This window comes from Puma concolor, chromosome B2 (genome assembly GCF_028749965.1).
Source record: "Puma concolor isolate L17-30 chromosome B2, mPumCon1.1.hap2, whole genome shotgun sequence".
NCBI classification, from domain to species: domain Eukaryota; kingdom Metazoa; phylum Chordata; class Mammalia; order Carnivora; family Felidae; genus Puma; species Puma concolor.
The window spans coordinates 25,855,146-25,870,445 of NC_141671.1; the positions used below are offsets into that span (position 1 = coordinate 25,855,146).

Here is a 15,300-nt window from a genome sequence, read left to right on the forward strand (position 1 = left end):
TTCTCTGTCCCGCCCCCCCCCCCCCCCCCCCCCGGCTCATGCTGTCTCTCTCTCAAAAATAAATAAATTTAAAAAAAAAAAAAAAAAAAACAAGGCTCATGGAGGGAAAGAAGAGGAGGGAGGCAAAGAGGGAGGGAGGCAAAGAGGAAGGGAGGGAGGATTTTCTCATTACTAAAGCCAATTCCAAAAGAATTCCAAAGATGTCCAGAGTAATGACAGCATCTCTGGAATTAATATAAATTAATATAGTTTCCCTAGGGTCGATAGTACCTTTATAATGATAAACTAACCTGAAAATTCCCAAATATATAAAAGTGTTTTAATTAACAATGATTGCTATAAATCTAAACTGTCTGCAGTGTTACAGGGCTTACTACCTATTAGCAGATATGCCTTTGCGGCGACATGAAAATAATCCACCCAAGAATTTCTTTCCCTCCGGGTACTGGTTACCCACAAATCAGGGCTCCATGTGCGCCATGGTTCTCTGGAACCCTAAATAGAGCAGTACTATTTATTGACATGGGCAAAATGAGGGGGCGGGTAATACCTTAAAAAACCCCAATCTTCATGCTTCCTTTCCTTACAAGGCTTCTTCCACGCATTTCCTAAGGCGGTAAGGCAGAGCGCTGAAGCAGAGACTGGACTTACCGTGACCCTCTCACATGTTTGTGTATGAAGTCGGCATGGAAACGTGGGACCAGAGGATCCTTCTCCCCATGCACGATTAAGGTGGGGCACTGAACCAGGGGCAGCAAGTGCCGACAGATATTCCCTGAAAGACAAATAGCAAGGATAATCTGCTTCAACGGGACCATCCCAGGAGGTGAGTCAGAAAAGCAGAGAACTGAGACAAATCATGCCTCTCTCTGGACCTCAGTGTCCCTGTCTGTAGAAGAGGTGGTTTGCCTTAGATGGGGTCTGAGGTGGGGGCCCTGGATGGCCCAGTCACTTAAGCCTCAGATTTCAGCTCAGGTCATGATTTCACTGTTCGTGGGTTTGAGCCCCACATTGGGCTCTGTGCTGAGAGCTCAGAGCCTGGAGCCTGCTTTGGTTTCTGTGTCTCCCTCTCCTGCTCCCACTCTGTTTCTCTCTCTCAAAAAAAAAAATAAACATTAAAAAAAAAAAAAAAGATGGGGTCTGAGGTGTCTTCCTGTTTCTCTATTTTTTTCCCCTCTGCTTTGGAAGCTCTATTAGTAAACAAGAAATTCACTTGATTTATAGTCATAATTCATGTAAAATAGGAAAAATAAACAAAAAACCCCACAATTCTTTATATTATATAGAGCAGTCCCCAATTTGCAAAGTGATGGTAGATGCTTGGCATGTGAAAGCTTTTCCCTTGAAATAATGTCTTAAATGGTTCTTGGGCTTCCAGCTAGCCCTTAAAGCTTACATACCTTACTGTGAGGTTAAAATTTACACATGGCAAACCAGCTTCTCTTCATCCCTCCTGCTTCCATGACATTCCTGACTGACATGCTTCAGAGATTATGAGGTCCTCACCCCCATTTGTAACAACATTTCTAAGGTGAATGTGGAACAACCTGGTTCTGGTCCTGTCCTGCTGTTTCCTGCCTGTGAAATCTTGGTAGTTCCTTAGTTATGAGTTTTAGCCTCCTCCTTGGTCAAACAGGGATAGTTACAGTTCTCTGGGGTTAACCATGAGGCTAAAAAGAGATGTCATATTGAAGGTTCTAGGCACCCAGCAGGTACTCCATAAAGCGAGCTCCTTCCTCTCCTTCCTCCTCCCTGCTTCTGCCTGCGTTGAGAAGAAAGTGCTGGGGCTCTGAGAAAGCTGTCCAGGCACCTGGCCTGTCCCTCCCCCTCACTTGGGGGTCACTGCCTGCTAAATGAGAAGGTGGTGGGTTGGCCAGGGAAGTATTTCCCTAGGTCTCAGAAGCTTCCCTCTCCTACCCCTGAAATGACACACACCCACCAATAGTATAATCACTTATTACTGAGCACTATGTGTCAGAAACTGTTCAAGTGGTTTGATGCCCATGGAACACTTCGTCACGTGTTTTAACTCATTTAGTATGTACAATTATTTGTAAACCAAGCACTTTTCTAACGATAGTAATAATAACCTTTTATTAAGCACTTACTCTGTATTTGGTACCGCACCAAAGCTGAACGTACAGAACCTGGTTGGATCCTCACAACAACCTTATGAGGTAGTTGTTAGTATCTCCAGTTCCCAGATAGGAAACTGCAGCTTTGAGAGAAGCTCAAATGAATGAATCTGCCCAATTCATTCTAACAGCAAGCCAAGTGGCAAGGCCACCGTCTGACTCCAAATCTGTGCAGTTAACTCCTCTGCTAAACTGAGCATCCATAAACATGAGGATACAAGTAGGAAGAAAAGGGCTCCTGTCAAATTAGTGAGTGGGGAAGGGAGATACGTGGTTTGTTAACAGTCTTGCTATAAGATCATTTACATACTGCTAGCTCCTCTATATTTTGGCATTTCCCCTCCCTTCTCTTTCATTTTTTTTAAAACTATATTTAATTTTTTTTAATTTTAGGTTTACAGCGAAATTGAGTGGAAGGTACAGGGATTTCCCTTGTCCCCCTGCCCCCCCACATGCACAGCTTCCCCTACTATCAACATCCCCCACCATAGAGTCCAGAGTTTACATTAGGGGCCACTCCTGTTGTTGTACATTCTGTGGGTCTGAACAAATGTATAATGACATGCATCCATCGTTATGGTGTCACAGAGTATTTTCACTGCCCTCAACATCCTGTTCTGGCCATTCTAATAGGTGAGCAGTGGGATCCTGTTATTTGGCTCATCTTTTTAATCAGGTTGTTTGTTTTCTTATTGTTCAGTTGTAAGAGTTCTTGGCACATTTGGATAACAGTGCTTGATCACATGTGTCTTTTGCAAATGTTTTCTCCAGGTCTGTGGCTTGTCTTTTCATTCTCTTGATGGTGTTTTTCGCAGAGTGGAAGGTTTAAATTTTAACAAACACAGGGCATAGTTTTGAACTGCTGATTTAATTCTGCTTCTACCTTCGAATCTTCCTACCCCTTCAGCTCTCTTGTCAGGAAAGCAAAAAAGTTTACATTTCAAAAGTTTGCCTTCTTTAATGGAGAACTGTCTTAGACATCTTTTACGGCATTTTTAAGAGCTGAGGGAAACACATTTCCAAGACCTATTTCTATGGGTGGGTACTTCATTTGAACAGGATATATTTACTGTTTTGAACTTAAACCAAAAAAGTAACATTTTCAAATGCCCTTTTCATTGTGAAAGTTTTGATAGGTGACTCACTCTGGAAATGATTACCTAATAGATCAAACTGGCCCTTCAACTGCAGCCATTCTGTAACTGAATTGTGCTCCCAGATTAGATCTTAGCTACCCTCTATTCTTTTACAGTTAAAATAGAAGAGTGAGAGAGTATAAATGTAAATAGCTGCTTAAAAACAGACTTTAACTCAGAATTTTCTTAAAGAGATCAATTCTTACTGTTATTGGAAATCGTGTTAAATTTTCAGATAAAGACAGGGAGCTATAGTCATTTAACTAAGTTCTGAAGGTGGGAAGTGAACTGAACACTCTTCCTCATGCTCGCTGGGGCTGAAGGTCATGACAAAAAGGTCCTTCTTTCTTTTTTGTCTTAGTAACAGAGTATGTAGCGGGTAACACATGAAAAAGAAAAAAATACGCTCTGTGTGGTGGCTTGTTTTCTGATTATCCATTCCAGAATTAGAACATATACACTATCTGAGGCTTCTAGAGAATTATTTTGTCATCATACACACAAGGATTAGAAGGAGAAAGGAACAGTCTTCTATTAAAGACTTAACTATGTGAACCTTGATACAACTATATATTTAGTACAGTTTAAGGCAGATGTATTATACAAGGGCTTGTACTGTGTACAGTCACTAGCATCCTCTGTTCACACATCAGCATGAAAACAGTGGGTGAATGTGCTAATCACCAGGGAATTCTGAAACACCAGGGGAGGAACTCAAGCAGCCTCTCTGATCAGCAAAGGAACAGCTAAAACAGTTCACACAACCTACCATCTGAAAGATGTTTAAATTGTTTTATGCCATCCACCCACTTCTCACAGGTTTTGCTAAAGTAGTCATACCCATATAAGGTTTCTAGAGGTTTTCTTGTTCTCTCACTCCATTTAGAAACATCTCTGATACCTGAAAAACAGAAGTAGTGACAAGAATAAGTCTAGTCTAATGTTAAGGCTTATCTTTAAATATTGCAAACATAGTCCACCCCAGAGTCATCCTGCTTGCTCTTCTGTCTGCCTGAAATGTTTCTCCAGCTTTCCACCTGGCTTACTCCTCACTTTGTCCAGGGCAGTGAGGCCTTCCCCGACCATCCTCTTAGAGCACCCTCCCCTCCATCTACTCTGTTTTGCATCTTTCAGTGCTTTGTAGCATTTTCTGTGTCCATGGCTGAGTGCCTGTCTCCCCAGGAAGATGAAAGCTCCAGGATAAGGGACTTGGCTTTGTTTTGCCTCCCACTTATGCCCAGAGCCTCGGCCAGAGCCTGGCACAAAAGAGGCACAACATAAATTTTTACTAAGTGAAATTAGATCTGCATTTAATGCTTTCTGTTAAAAGTATAAGATATAAGAAGATATTCCTGCAATTAGGGTTATCTGAGTAAAACTGACATGATTTATTAAAGAGAAGGTATCTTCTACGGGCGCCTGGGTGGCTCAGTCGGTTAAGCGTCTGACTTCGGCTCAGGTCATGATCTCACAGTTTGTGAGTTTGAGCCCCGTGTCAGGCTCTGGGCTGACAGCTCAGAGCCTGGAGCCCGCTTCAGATTCTGTGCCTCCCTCTGTCGGCCCCTCCACTGCTTGCACTCTGTCTCTCGCATTGTCTCAAAAATAAACAAACATTTTTAAAAAAATTTTTAAAAAGAGAGAAGATATTTTCTGAATTGCATTCAGGTACACTGAAAAACATACAAATTATTCATTCTAGTTTCTGTTACTGAAGAAATATGGCTGTAAAGGGCTAACTATGAACTTGAAACAAGTACAGATGATTCACTCTTAGGAAATAATAGCTAAAAACCACTTATAAAATGCATGAACAAATTCAATTACTTAGCCCAGTTGTGTCCATATTTCTTTAAACACACTGGTAATTCTAATTTTTCTGAGCATATTACATATGGCTTATGGACAGCTTTTAACACAGTGCTTCTGGTACACAATATACCTCAAAGACAACACATTACTAATGATATGAACTCATATTGCACAATAACCCCTCCACAGTGCTCTGGACAGTGCCAGACCCCTGGCAGGCACCCAGTGTGTACTCAGGGAACAGAAATAACAGAGTGAAGGAAAAATTGCTATTTACAACTACAACTGCCTTCTAAGGATGGCAGACTGCCGGATTGGTTCAAATCTGCATAGGTAAGCCCAGAGGTGCATATGGAAGCTGAGGAGAGCTGACCTGCTCTGCACAGGAGTGAAAAGACTTCACAGAGGGGTGCAGAGAAGTCTGGAAATTAAGGGGGTGGGGAGATCTGGGAAGAAGAAAAAGAGTTGGAAGAGAGGAAAGGAGAGAGGAGCCAGTAAGATGTCATGAAGATGGTCAGTAAAAAAATCCCCTGTAGATATTTCTACTTTGGGCACTATTGTAGACAGCACCCTCTGCGAGGTGCCCTTGCAGTGGAAGGACTAGACCTTTCATAAAACATATGATTTGTTGCATTGCTGGAGTTGCAGCGATTAATGCAAACTAGGGTGTGTGTGTGTAAGATGGAAGAGAACCAGAAAACAGGGCAAAGGGTGGTAAGACTACTCAAAGGCAGGGTTGCTTTTGGGGGAAATGTAACTACTAGCTGGGGGCAGTGGGTAGAGCTGAACCTGAGATTCCTAGATTAAACTGAGATTAAAATGGCCCCAGGCTGTGATTATCCCATGGCTCCCAGGCTCCCAAGAATAGCAAATGTAAATCCTCTCTGAAGGAAAACAGTATCAATTTGTGTTCACGGTCTTTTTTGTGGGTTTTCAGATTGAGAGTAAGCAAATTTCACTCCTAATCAAAGATCACAAAACGACCAGAATCTTTATAAAACTAATGAAAAAGCTAGAACACTGGAAGAGAAAGCTTAACATATGATGCAGACCACCACACAGAGAGACAAGAAGATGAACAAGAGACAGAGCAGAATGAAAGCAAGGCCCACAAAGTCCAATCAGTCCCCGAAGGAGAGGAGGAGGAGGAGAATGGAGAAGAAATATGGGAAGAAGGAAACCGCTGAGAAAGGTTTTCAGAACTGATCAGAGAAAAGTCCACAGACAAAACTCAAGTGTAACCCAAACTGGATAAATAAAAAGGAATTTGCATCTAGACAGAGAAGAGCAAAATAGCAGTAAATCAAAGAGAAAGCAAAAACCTGAAAAGCAGCCAGAGGTAAGACACATCTCTCCAAAGGGAGGAAAGCTCGCTGGCAAAAGTTCACAGCAGTGGTTAAGGAATGCAGACAGTGTGCAGTGGAGAAAAGAATTTCCCATTTATATTTCTGTACTTAGCCAAACAATCTTTCAAGAATGAGAGTGAAATAAAAACTGAGTTGACTCTTAACAGATCTCCCCTTAAAGAACTTCCAGGAGCATCTGGGCGGTTCAGTCGGTCAAGTGTCTGACTCTTGATTTCAGCTCAGGTCATGATCTCACGGTTGGTGAGATTCCAGCCCTGCATCCGGCTCTGTGCTCACTGCATGGAGCCTGATTGGGATTCTCTCTCTCCCTATCTCTCTCTCTCTGCCCCTCCTGCTCACACTTTCTCTCTCAAAATAAATCAATAAACTTAAAAAAAAAAAAAAAAGAACTCGTAAAAAATAACTTGAGGAGAAAGAGAAGTGATCCTAGAGGGAATATCTGAGACGAAAGAAGGAAAGGTGAGTAAAGAAACTGAAGAATGTGTTTGTAAATGTAAAAACCAACAAAACTTTCCAAGTGAGAAAATAAAACACTGTAACATTTTCTTACATTAAATTTAGTTCTGTCTACAGAGAAAGCAAAAGGACAAGCAACAAGCTGTGTACCACGACTGACACAATTACTAACCACAAGGGGATAGTCATCATATTATTTAACAACAAAAACCCTGCAAATCAATAACGTCATAATAACACTGAAGTGTTCTAGTCTTGAGTGGGTGGAGAGTCCTTGGGTGTTTGCTTTGTTGCTAGACTTCATAAGGTATCCCTGTTAAACACAAGGTTTTATATTTATCAAATATTACATAAAAGTTTTAAAACAAAAAGAAATGAAAAGACATGAATAGGTACAATACAGAAAAAGAAACCCCAATGATGCATAAGTACATAAAAAAAGATTCTCAATCTTACTAGTAATAGGAAAAGGAAAATTAAGTCCCCCAGTAAGATACCATTTCTTGCCCATTTGACTGGTGAAAGATTAAGAAGTCTGATGATTTCAAGTTTTCGTTGAGGATACAAGTTAAGGAATCTTATACACTCGTGGTGGAAATGCAAATTTATTTAGTTGGAAAATAATTGGCCACCTGTCACATGGTGTATTTGCATACCACAATGTTTAGCAAATTTCACATTTGGGCATATACCCCTAGAGAGACACTGTTGCCCAGATGCCCCAGGAGACATGTATAAGAATGTTTACGGCAACAGTGAAAACAGACCTACAGTTTATTGATAAAAGAGAGGAAAAATAAAATACATTTGCCCAATGGAATATAATACAGAAATATCATGAATGAATCTTAGAAATTCAACGTTCATGGGGCGCCTGGGTGGCGCAGTCGGTTAAGCGTCCGACTTCAGCCAGGTCACGATCTCGCGGTCCGTGAGTTCGAGCCCCGCGTCGGGCTCTGGGCTGATGGCTCAGAGCCTGGAGCCTGTTTCTGATTCTGTGTCTCCCTCTCTCTCTGCCCCTCCCCCGTTCATGCTCTGTCTCTCTCTGTCCCAAAAAAATAAATAAACGTTAAAAAAAAAAAAAATTTAAAAAAAAAAAAAAAAGAAATTCAACGTTCACTGAAAAAAAGTGAGTCACAGAAGATGATGTATACAGTATAAAGTCACTTTGTACAGCTCAAAACCAAATAGAATTAAATTATATACTGTTTAGGAATATAAACATATGTGACAGGCGTGTTTTCAAAAAGGCATAAGGATGATTGTAGGACTCAGGCTAGAGGTAGGGGAGGCCTGGGGAGGAAGCACATGCATACAGTGAGGGTACAAACAGTGATCAGTCTTATGTTCCATGGTGGGCTCATGGGTGTCTATAATTCACAGTGTCACATGTATTGCATTATATGTATCAAATATTATACAATTAAATAAATTTGAATTAAAAATTTAAATATATAATTACAGAATAAAATTTAAATATATATTATATACTTTAGTATACAGTATATATTATTCATGATATTTATGTTACATATTTATAAGATATATAAATATATTTAAATATTTAATGTTTAATTTGAAGATGTGATATATTATTAGTACTTTATTATTACTATATTTTTACTATGTTAATATATAATCTAAATGTAATGTTTTTTTTTTTTTTTTTTAAACGTTTATTTATTTTTGGGACAGAGAGAGACAGAGCATGAACGGGCGAGGGGCAGAGAGAGAGGGAGACACAGAATCGGAAACAGGCTCCAGGCTCTGAGCCATCAGCCCAGAGCCCGAAGCGGGGCTCGAACTCACGGACCGCGAGATCGTGACCTGGCTGAAGTCGGACGCTTAACCGACTGCGCCACCCAGGCGCCCCTAAATGTAATGTTTTAAAGTTATATATTTTATAAAATTATCTATATTTTTATAAAATAAAAAAAAAATTCCTCTGTGATAGGAAGGACAAGATCTTTTAAGAACCAAGTTGGCTAATGTTTAATGTGTAGACGTTTTTCTTGCTAAAATGTAAATTCCTCCTCTTGGGATAGTGAGAGATTCTCAAAGTGAGTTAACTCAGTGAAACCAGGCATTTGAAGAGGCATCTATGAGCATGTAAAATCTGGGGCAAGGCTTTAGACTCTAATGGGAAATATTACCGAAATATCGAGGGACAGGGGTATCCAGCTAAGCTGGAGCAAGCCAGATGTTCACATCAAACACTGTGGTTACACACACAGGCTCAGAAGTCAAGCTGGCTGGGTCTGAATGCCAGCACTTGCACCTGCTAGCCGTGTCACCCTGAGCAAGTTCCTTAACCTCTGTGCTAGTTTCCTCATCTGAAAAATGAGAATTATAACAACACTCCGAGATAAAGAGTAAATAAGTCAGACATGGAATGTGCTAGCAACAGTACCCAGCATGTAACAAACATTCAAAAATATTCTGTATATTTACTTACTTCTGTTAATTTTTTTCCAAGAGGAAGCCAGTTTTTCCCCAAAGCATAATTTCCACCAAAAAAAAATTTAAAAGCAGCAATTATGTTTTAGTTCCTAAAAAAACCATTTGAACCAAACTGTTTGCTGATGCAAAACAGATAGGATTTGTATTCCCCCCAAAACTGATACATTTCTCTTTCTGAGCATATAATTTGTGCTAAGCACCAGAAGAAAACTCATTCGCTTGCCACTCATTAGTGAATTATTCTGGTAAGCATTATCTGAAGCCTGTTGAGTGCCAGTCACAGCAGATACAAACCTGAACGAGATAAGGCCTCTGCCCTCAAGGGCCTTATGGTCTAGAGAGTTGTAACCGACCTCTGACTTCTGTAGAGGAGTGGAATAGAATAAATGTCCCAAGAGAAGCTGGGGGAGGACGGGGGGTGGGGTCAATGAGCGGGAGTGGCAGTGGTGGGGGGCTTCCCGGAGGATGCACTGCAGGATCTGAGTCCGTGAGAACACAAGCCAGCAAGCAAGTATGGGAGCAGCACACTGGCAGAGACAGCGAGCCGTGCCCCCTACTGCTGGAACTTCAGGGGTTTTCAGGTACCTGAAGAAAACGATGGGTGTGTGGGGGTAGAGGAGACAAAAGTGGCAGGAGATGGACCCAGAAAGGCCCGGGGTTCTGGTTTCCTCAAACTTTGTAGGCAAAGCAGAGGAGTTTGAACTCTACTTACCTAGAAAGCTATGGGAGACCTTGAAGGGCTTCAAAGTAAGGTACGATGAGATTTACATCGTAGCAAACTCCTATCTAAGCAGTCTGGAAAGCACACTGAAAGGAGGCTGAGACAGAGGACAGGTTGGAAAGTGCTGGTCAATCTAAGTGGGGACAGATGGAGGCCTGGCAGGAGGAATGGAAAAGCTGGGAGGGATTCCAGGCACAGCAAAGGCAGAGCACAGGCAGAACACGGGGCTGGATCACTAGACTGCAGAGGGGAACAGCCACCACACGTCTGTACCATCAGGACAGGTTTCTTCACTTCTCTGTGCCCTGGGTTGAAGTCATACAGGGCTATGTCAGTGTTAGCTCACAGTAGGTGTTCAATAAATCATAACTATCGATTCACTTATCACAAATTATTTTGTGGAAGAAATAGCATATTTCTGAGCATCAGTTACCAAAATGAGAAATGTAGCAGGAAGAAGGGGTGTAGAGGAAAGATTATGAGCTAGACTTTAGGCATAGTGAACATAAGGTGCACGTGGGGCAACCAGGTAAGAAGCTGAATATCTGGAATTTGGGAGTCTGGTGAAGCCAAGACATGTGAGAAGTTCCTCAAGTGTAAGAAAGAGAAGAGGAACAGAGAGAGAGCTAAGGATGGTGTCTGGAGGAGCTCAACATCACAGGGCCCAGCAGAGTGGGGATGTGTCTAAGCCACAGAACAAGCAGAGATAGGAGGGCAAGCTGAGAACATGGGGGCAAGAACTTCAAGGCAGAGAAAGCTTCAAGAAGAGGGGTGTGATTGATCTTACATCATGTGTACATTTTCTTTCTTTTTATGTTTACTTATTTATTTAAAATTATTAAAAAAATTTTTTTTAAGTTTACTTATTTATTTTGAGAGAGAGTATGTATGTGGGAAGGTCAGAGAGAGATGGAGAGAGACAATCCCAAGCAGGCTCCACGTTATCAGCACAGAGCTGGACAGCAGGGCTCAACTCATGAACCATGAGACCATGACCTGAGCAGAAATCTAGAGTCCGACATTTAACCAACTGAGCCACCCAGGCATCCCTTCAAATATTTTTTTTTTAAGCTTATTTATTTCAGTTTATTTGTTTTTTGTTTGTTTGTTTGTTTTTGAGAGAAAGAACAGGGGAGGGGCACAGAGAGGGAAAGAGAGAATTCCAACCAGGCTCCACACTGTCTGTGCGGAGCCCCACGTGGGGCTCGATCCCACGAATTGGGAGATCATGACCTGAACCGAAATCAAGAGGCTGAGCCACCCAGGTGCCCCACGTGTGGATTTTCACATGCTGCAGCATGACCAAGGAATACAAAGGGCAATAAAGCATCCGACGGGCTTGGCAGCAACAAGACACTGCTTTCATGGGGTTCATGGGTTGGAAGCCACCTTGACACAAGTTAGGGAGAGAGTGGGGCATGAGGACGTGGGACTGATGGCTGGGAAATGGAGCCGAGACATAGCAGACAGTAAGTAAAGGGGAGTGTGGGGTTAAGAGGGAGACTTTTTGGTGTGTCTACAAAAGGAAGGGAAGTCAGAGTCACCAAACATGGTAAGTTCACACAGTATTGACTGAGGTGAGCTGTGAAAGGTGGCATTGCCCAGAACACACGGCCATCGTGAAAGTGTGTGCAAAGTGTTCTAGCACCAAACCCCAGCCCCAAAGACTCAGGGACCTCCGACAAAGGCAGTGCTGTGGGAGCTGGGAATGGCGGATGAAGATGAGTTTGGTGAGGAAACTGGGCTAGAAGGGGGGCCAGTGCAGGCGAGCACATCAGCAGATGCCAAGGCAGAGAGGCACAAAGGAGGAAGCTTGCTTCAGGAATGGCAGCTATTCAAGGTGGGGGACACACAGAAAGGCTGAGGGGAAAGGAGGGGCTGGCTACAAGGACTGGATAGGGCCAGGCTGCCCGGGCCAGCCCAGGTGCTTGAACATCACTGTGAGGTTACTGATGGATTTTAAGTAGCAGAATTAAATGACCAGGTTCTTGCCTTAGCAAGGAAACTCATATGGAAGACAAATTGTCCTAAGAGGCCAAGGGTCTGAAGCAGGAAAAGAGTGGGCAGGAAGAGAGGAGGAGGGGTTACCTTTTAAAGGTCTTAGGAATGTGGTATTATCAGAGTCCACTCACAGCTAAATGAAGAGGGCAGAGAGGAGGGCTTAGTCCTCCAGGGATGACCTGGTAGACCGTGGACCACTGCATGAGACAGAGATTGTGAGCTGGGGTGTGGGAAGAGTCATGAGGCAATGAGTTCAATGTAGACACTCTAGTTATGACTAACTTCCAGGCTATCAAGAGGAAGGTGCTCAGCAAGTAGATAGAAATATGGCTCTAGGCCTCAGGGGGAGTCTGGCTGAATAGGAGTTTAGAACATATCACCCCCTAGTCATAGCAGAAGCCCTAAGACATCTGCTCAAGTGAGTACCGATCTCTTGGGCTTTGGTGCTGGCTCAGCTGGAGCAGCGCCTCTCTCACTGATTACAACTAGACTCCAGGTAGAATACACCACAAGCAACTACCTGAGGACTGTCCCAAGGTGTAAGAGTAAGAGATTGAATGGAGCCAAAACTTGAATAATGACCCATAAAAGGGATGAGTTTCATTTTCCTTTTCTTCCTTTGAGTCCTGATTTTGAAATATGGGGTACAGGGTGAATCACACAACTGAATGGCAGGCATTAAAAACAGAAACTGGAGAAGACCCTTAGAGGTAGCCAGAGGACAAGGACCAGGTTGCCCTGCATGAGGGAGACTGTTTTTTCTTTCTCTCTTTCTTCTCACCCTAGTCCAAGCTGTGAAAGTACACAGCCAGGGGCCTGCACTCCTAGTACAATGTCAGGGCAGCTACCCAAAACCCGAAGACAAGGCTGGCTCTTTGACCAAAGGTACCAGAAAAAGGGGCCCCTTGTATCTGAAGACTGTAGGTGAAATCCCTATTATTTTGTCCATCTCTTTTTTCTGGCCGCTTTGCCCTAAAGACGGTTCCAGATGCACAGAACTGTACAACAGAGGAGGGGGTTACTAAAACCTGTCTTTATGAGAGAAATCTTTCTTTCTGGTCATAGGAGCTTTGAAGGGGGTTTCTAAGTCTGCATATGAACTGATGAAGTGATTCACCCCTAGGCTCTGCATGCATGGGGAAGATGCAAAAAAAAAAGCATACAGCATAAGCTTCAAGAACTAAACTACCATATAAACCACCGCCTAAGTCCCAGCATAGCCTGAGTGGGGCTTGTGTGGGGCAGACATGAAGAAGCTTTGAGAACTGACCTGATGCTGGAACTAACACCCGCAGAAGGCTAAACAGAATTTGTAGTATGAACCTAACCAGGTTGACTGCATGCCAAGGAAAAACAAAACGGGCAAAACAAACAAACAATATTTCTCAGAGTTCTAACAGGATGATACCGAAAAGACAGCCAACAAATGCCGACCCCCAAAATGACCCAGATATTGGAATTATCACACAAACACCTCAGGGCAGGCATTATCACATGCATTTCATTCAGTTTAAAATATTTTCGCTCCTCTGAACCCAGTAGGGGTAAAACAAGGACAGGCAAGAGTGTCAATCAGGATGGGTCACTAGATCAGACTCATCACTTAAGAGTTTCATAGTTCTGGGGCACCTGGGTGGCTCAGTTGGTTAAGTGTCCAACTCTGGCTCAGGTCAGGTTCGTGAGTTTTAGAGACCCGCATCAGGCTGTCTGCTGTCAGCACAGAGCCTGCTTTGGATCCTCTGTTCCCCTCTCTCTCTGCTCCTCCCCTCTGGTGTTCGCAAGTTCTCTCTCTCTCTCTCTCTCTCTCTCTCGTCTCTCTCTCAAAAATAAGTAAACATTAAAAAAAAAGTTTCATAGTTCATTACCAAACGGTGTAAGGGCTAAGATTCTACAACAGAGCATTGCCATGAAGTAGCTTCCTTAAATCATGTGAATTGCAGAACAGCTGAATAAAAGCAGACTTGTGATATTCCAGGGCTTGTGTCTGCAAATGCTTTCTGTCAAGGGCCAGAGTGTAACTTATTTTAGCTTTGCAAGCTAAGAGGTAAAATCACAGTTACCAGGTAGGTAGGTTAAAGGTGAGAAACCTCTGACCTGCTTGACCCTGACTGCCTGGGGTGGGCCATCTGGGATCCAATGGAAACACACCCAGGATAAAAAGCTACCAGACTGAAGAGGGTCCTGGTGGGTCAGGCAGACATTGGTGGGGACCAGGTCACTTTTGCTTTTTGCCTCAGATACCCCCAGATCCCAATGTGCCCTTCTCCTGAGAGCTAAGCAGTTTCAGTTTGGTCAGCTTGCTGGAGGCTAGGCTCCTGAGTCGCTGACTGAAATTCCACAACGGAGTGCCTGGTAATAGCCAACAGTCACCAGTGTGTAAGTGGCCACCAGCACAGGCCCTGGGCAGCAACACTGGGAGCGGAGGAGGAAACAGGGATGGAGGGGACATCCCAGATTGATCTCCAGGTCTTAAAGCGCTAGCCTTCTCGATCAGTGCCCGGCCTTACGAAAACAGATGGTGGGCCGGATTTGGCCCACAGGCTGCCAGGTTTGCTGGCCCCCGTTCTTCTGCCACTAAAAACTTCAAAGATAAGCTTGAAGGACAACCTAATGAAATGTGAATCGCAAAAAATTTCTTTATCAAAATATAAGGTTTCATATTTGAATACAATGTGCATTTTTACACTCACATTATTTTAAATGAGACTTTACATCAACCCCTCCCTCCTTGAAGTTCACTATCAGGTGCAGGAAATGTGAACACTGAGTTTTATAAAACCTTTTCCGGAGTCATGAAAGTGTTACTTTTGGAAATAGAAAGCATTGAAAGACAGACTGGTTAGGGGTGCCTGGGTGGCTCAGTTGGTTAAGTGCCCAACTTCGGCTCAAGTCATGATCTCACAGTTTGTGAGTTCGAGCCCCACGTCAGCCTTTGTGCTGACAGCTCAGAGCCTGGAGCCTGCTTTGGATTCGGTGTCTCCCTCTCTCTCTGCCCTCCCCTGCTCACACTCCGTCTCTCAAAAATAAACAACCTTAAAAAAAAATTCAAAACACAGACTGGTTAAACCATATTACTTCCAAGAATTTGAGAGTACTTCCTACTGCAGAGCTGAGAAGTGGAAGCAGATGAGATAGGCCTTGTTAGTAGACGTCATAGTAAGACATGAGAGGGGGAGGGCAAAGATGTTACTTGTCACGACATCGCCCGCTTGTGA

General features: G+C 43.1%; 1 protein-coding gene and 1 long non-coding RNA gene across 5 annotated transcripts in view; both read right to left on the bottom strand.

Annotated features, from left to right (window-relative positions):
• BPHL (biphenyl hydrolase like) overlaps window positions 1–15,300 on the bottom strand; it is a 38,774-nt gene that overhangs the window by 10,844 nt on the left and 12,630 nt on the right. For 3 of the 4 annotated variants that reach the window (XM_086706410.1, XM_086706411.1, XM_025917076.2), the window contains exons 5-6: window positions 4,041–4,172; window positions 652–775 (exon numbers count right to left, since the gene is read on the bottom strand). In XM_086706410.1, coding sequence (XP_086562536.1) covers window positions 652–775; window positions 4,041–4,172 — 256 coding nt within the window. The remainder of the gene's footprint in view (window positions 1–651; window positions 776–4,040; window positions 4,173–15,300) is intronic. The other variant, XM_086706412.1, reaches the window with a different exon arrangement.
• On the bottom strand, window positions 7,086–15,291 carry LOC147580807 (uncharacterized). Its single transcript, XR_015251119.1, has 2 exons — window positions 10,076–15,291; window positions 7,086–7,216 (listed from the first exon to the last, which is right to left on the bottom strand). It is a non-coding gene; the product is annotated as an uncharacterized LOC147580807 (long non-coding RNA).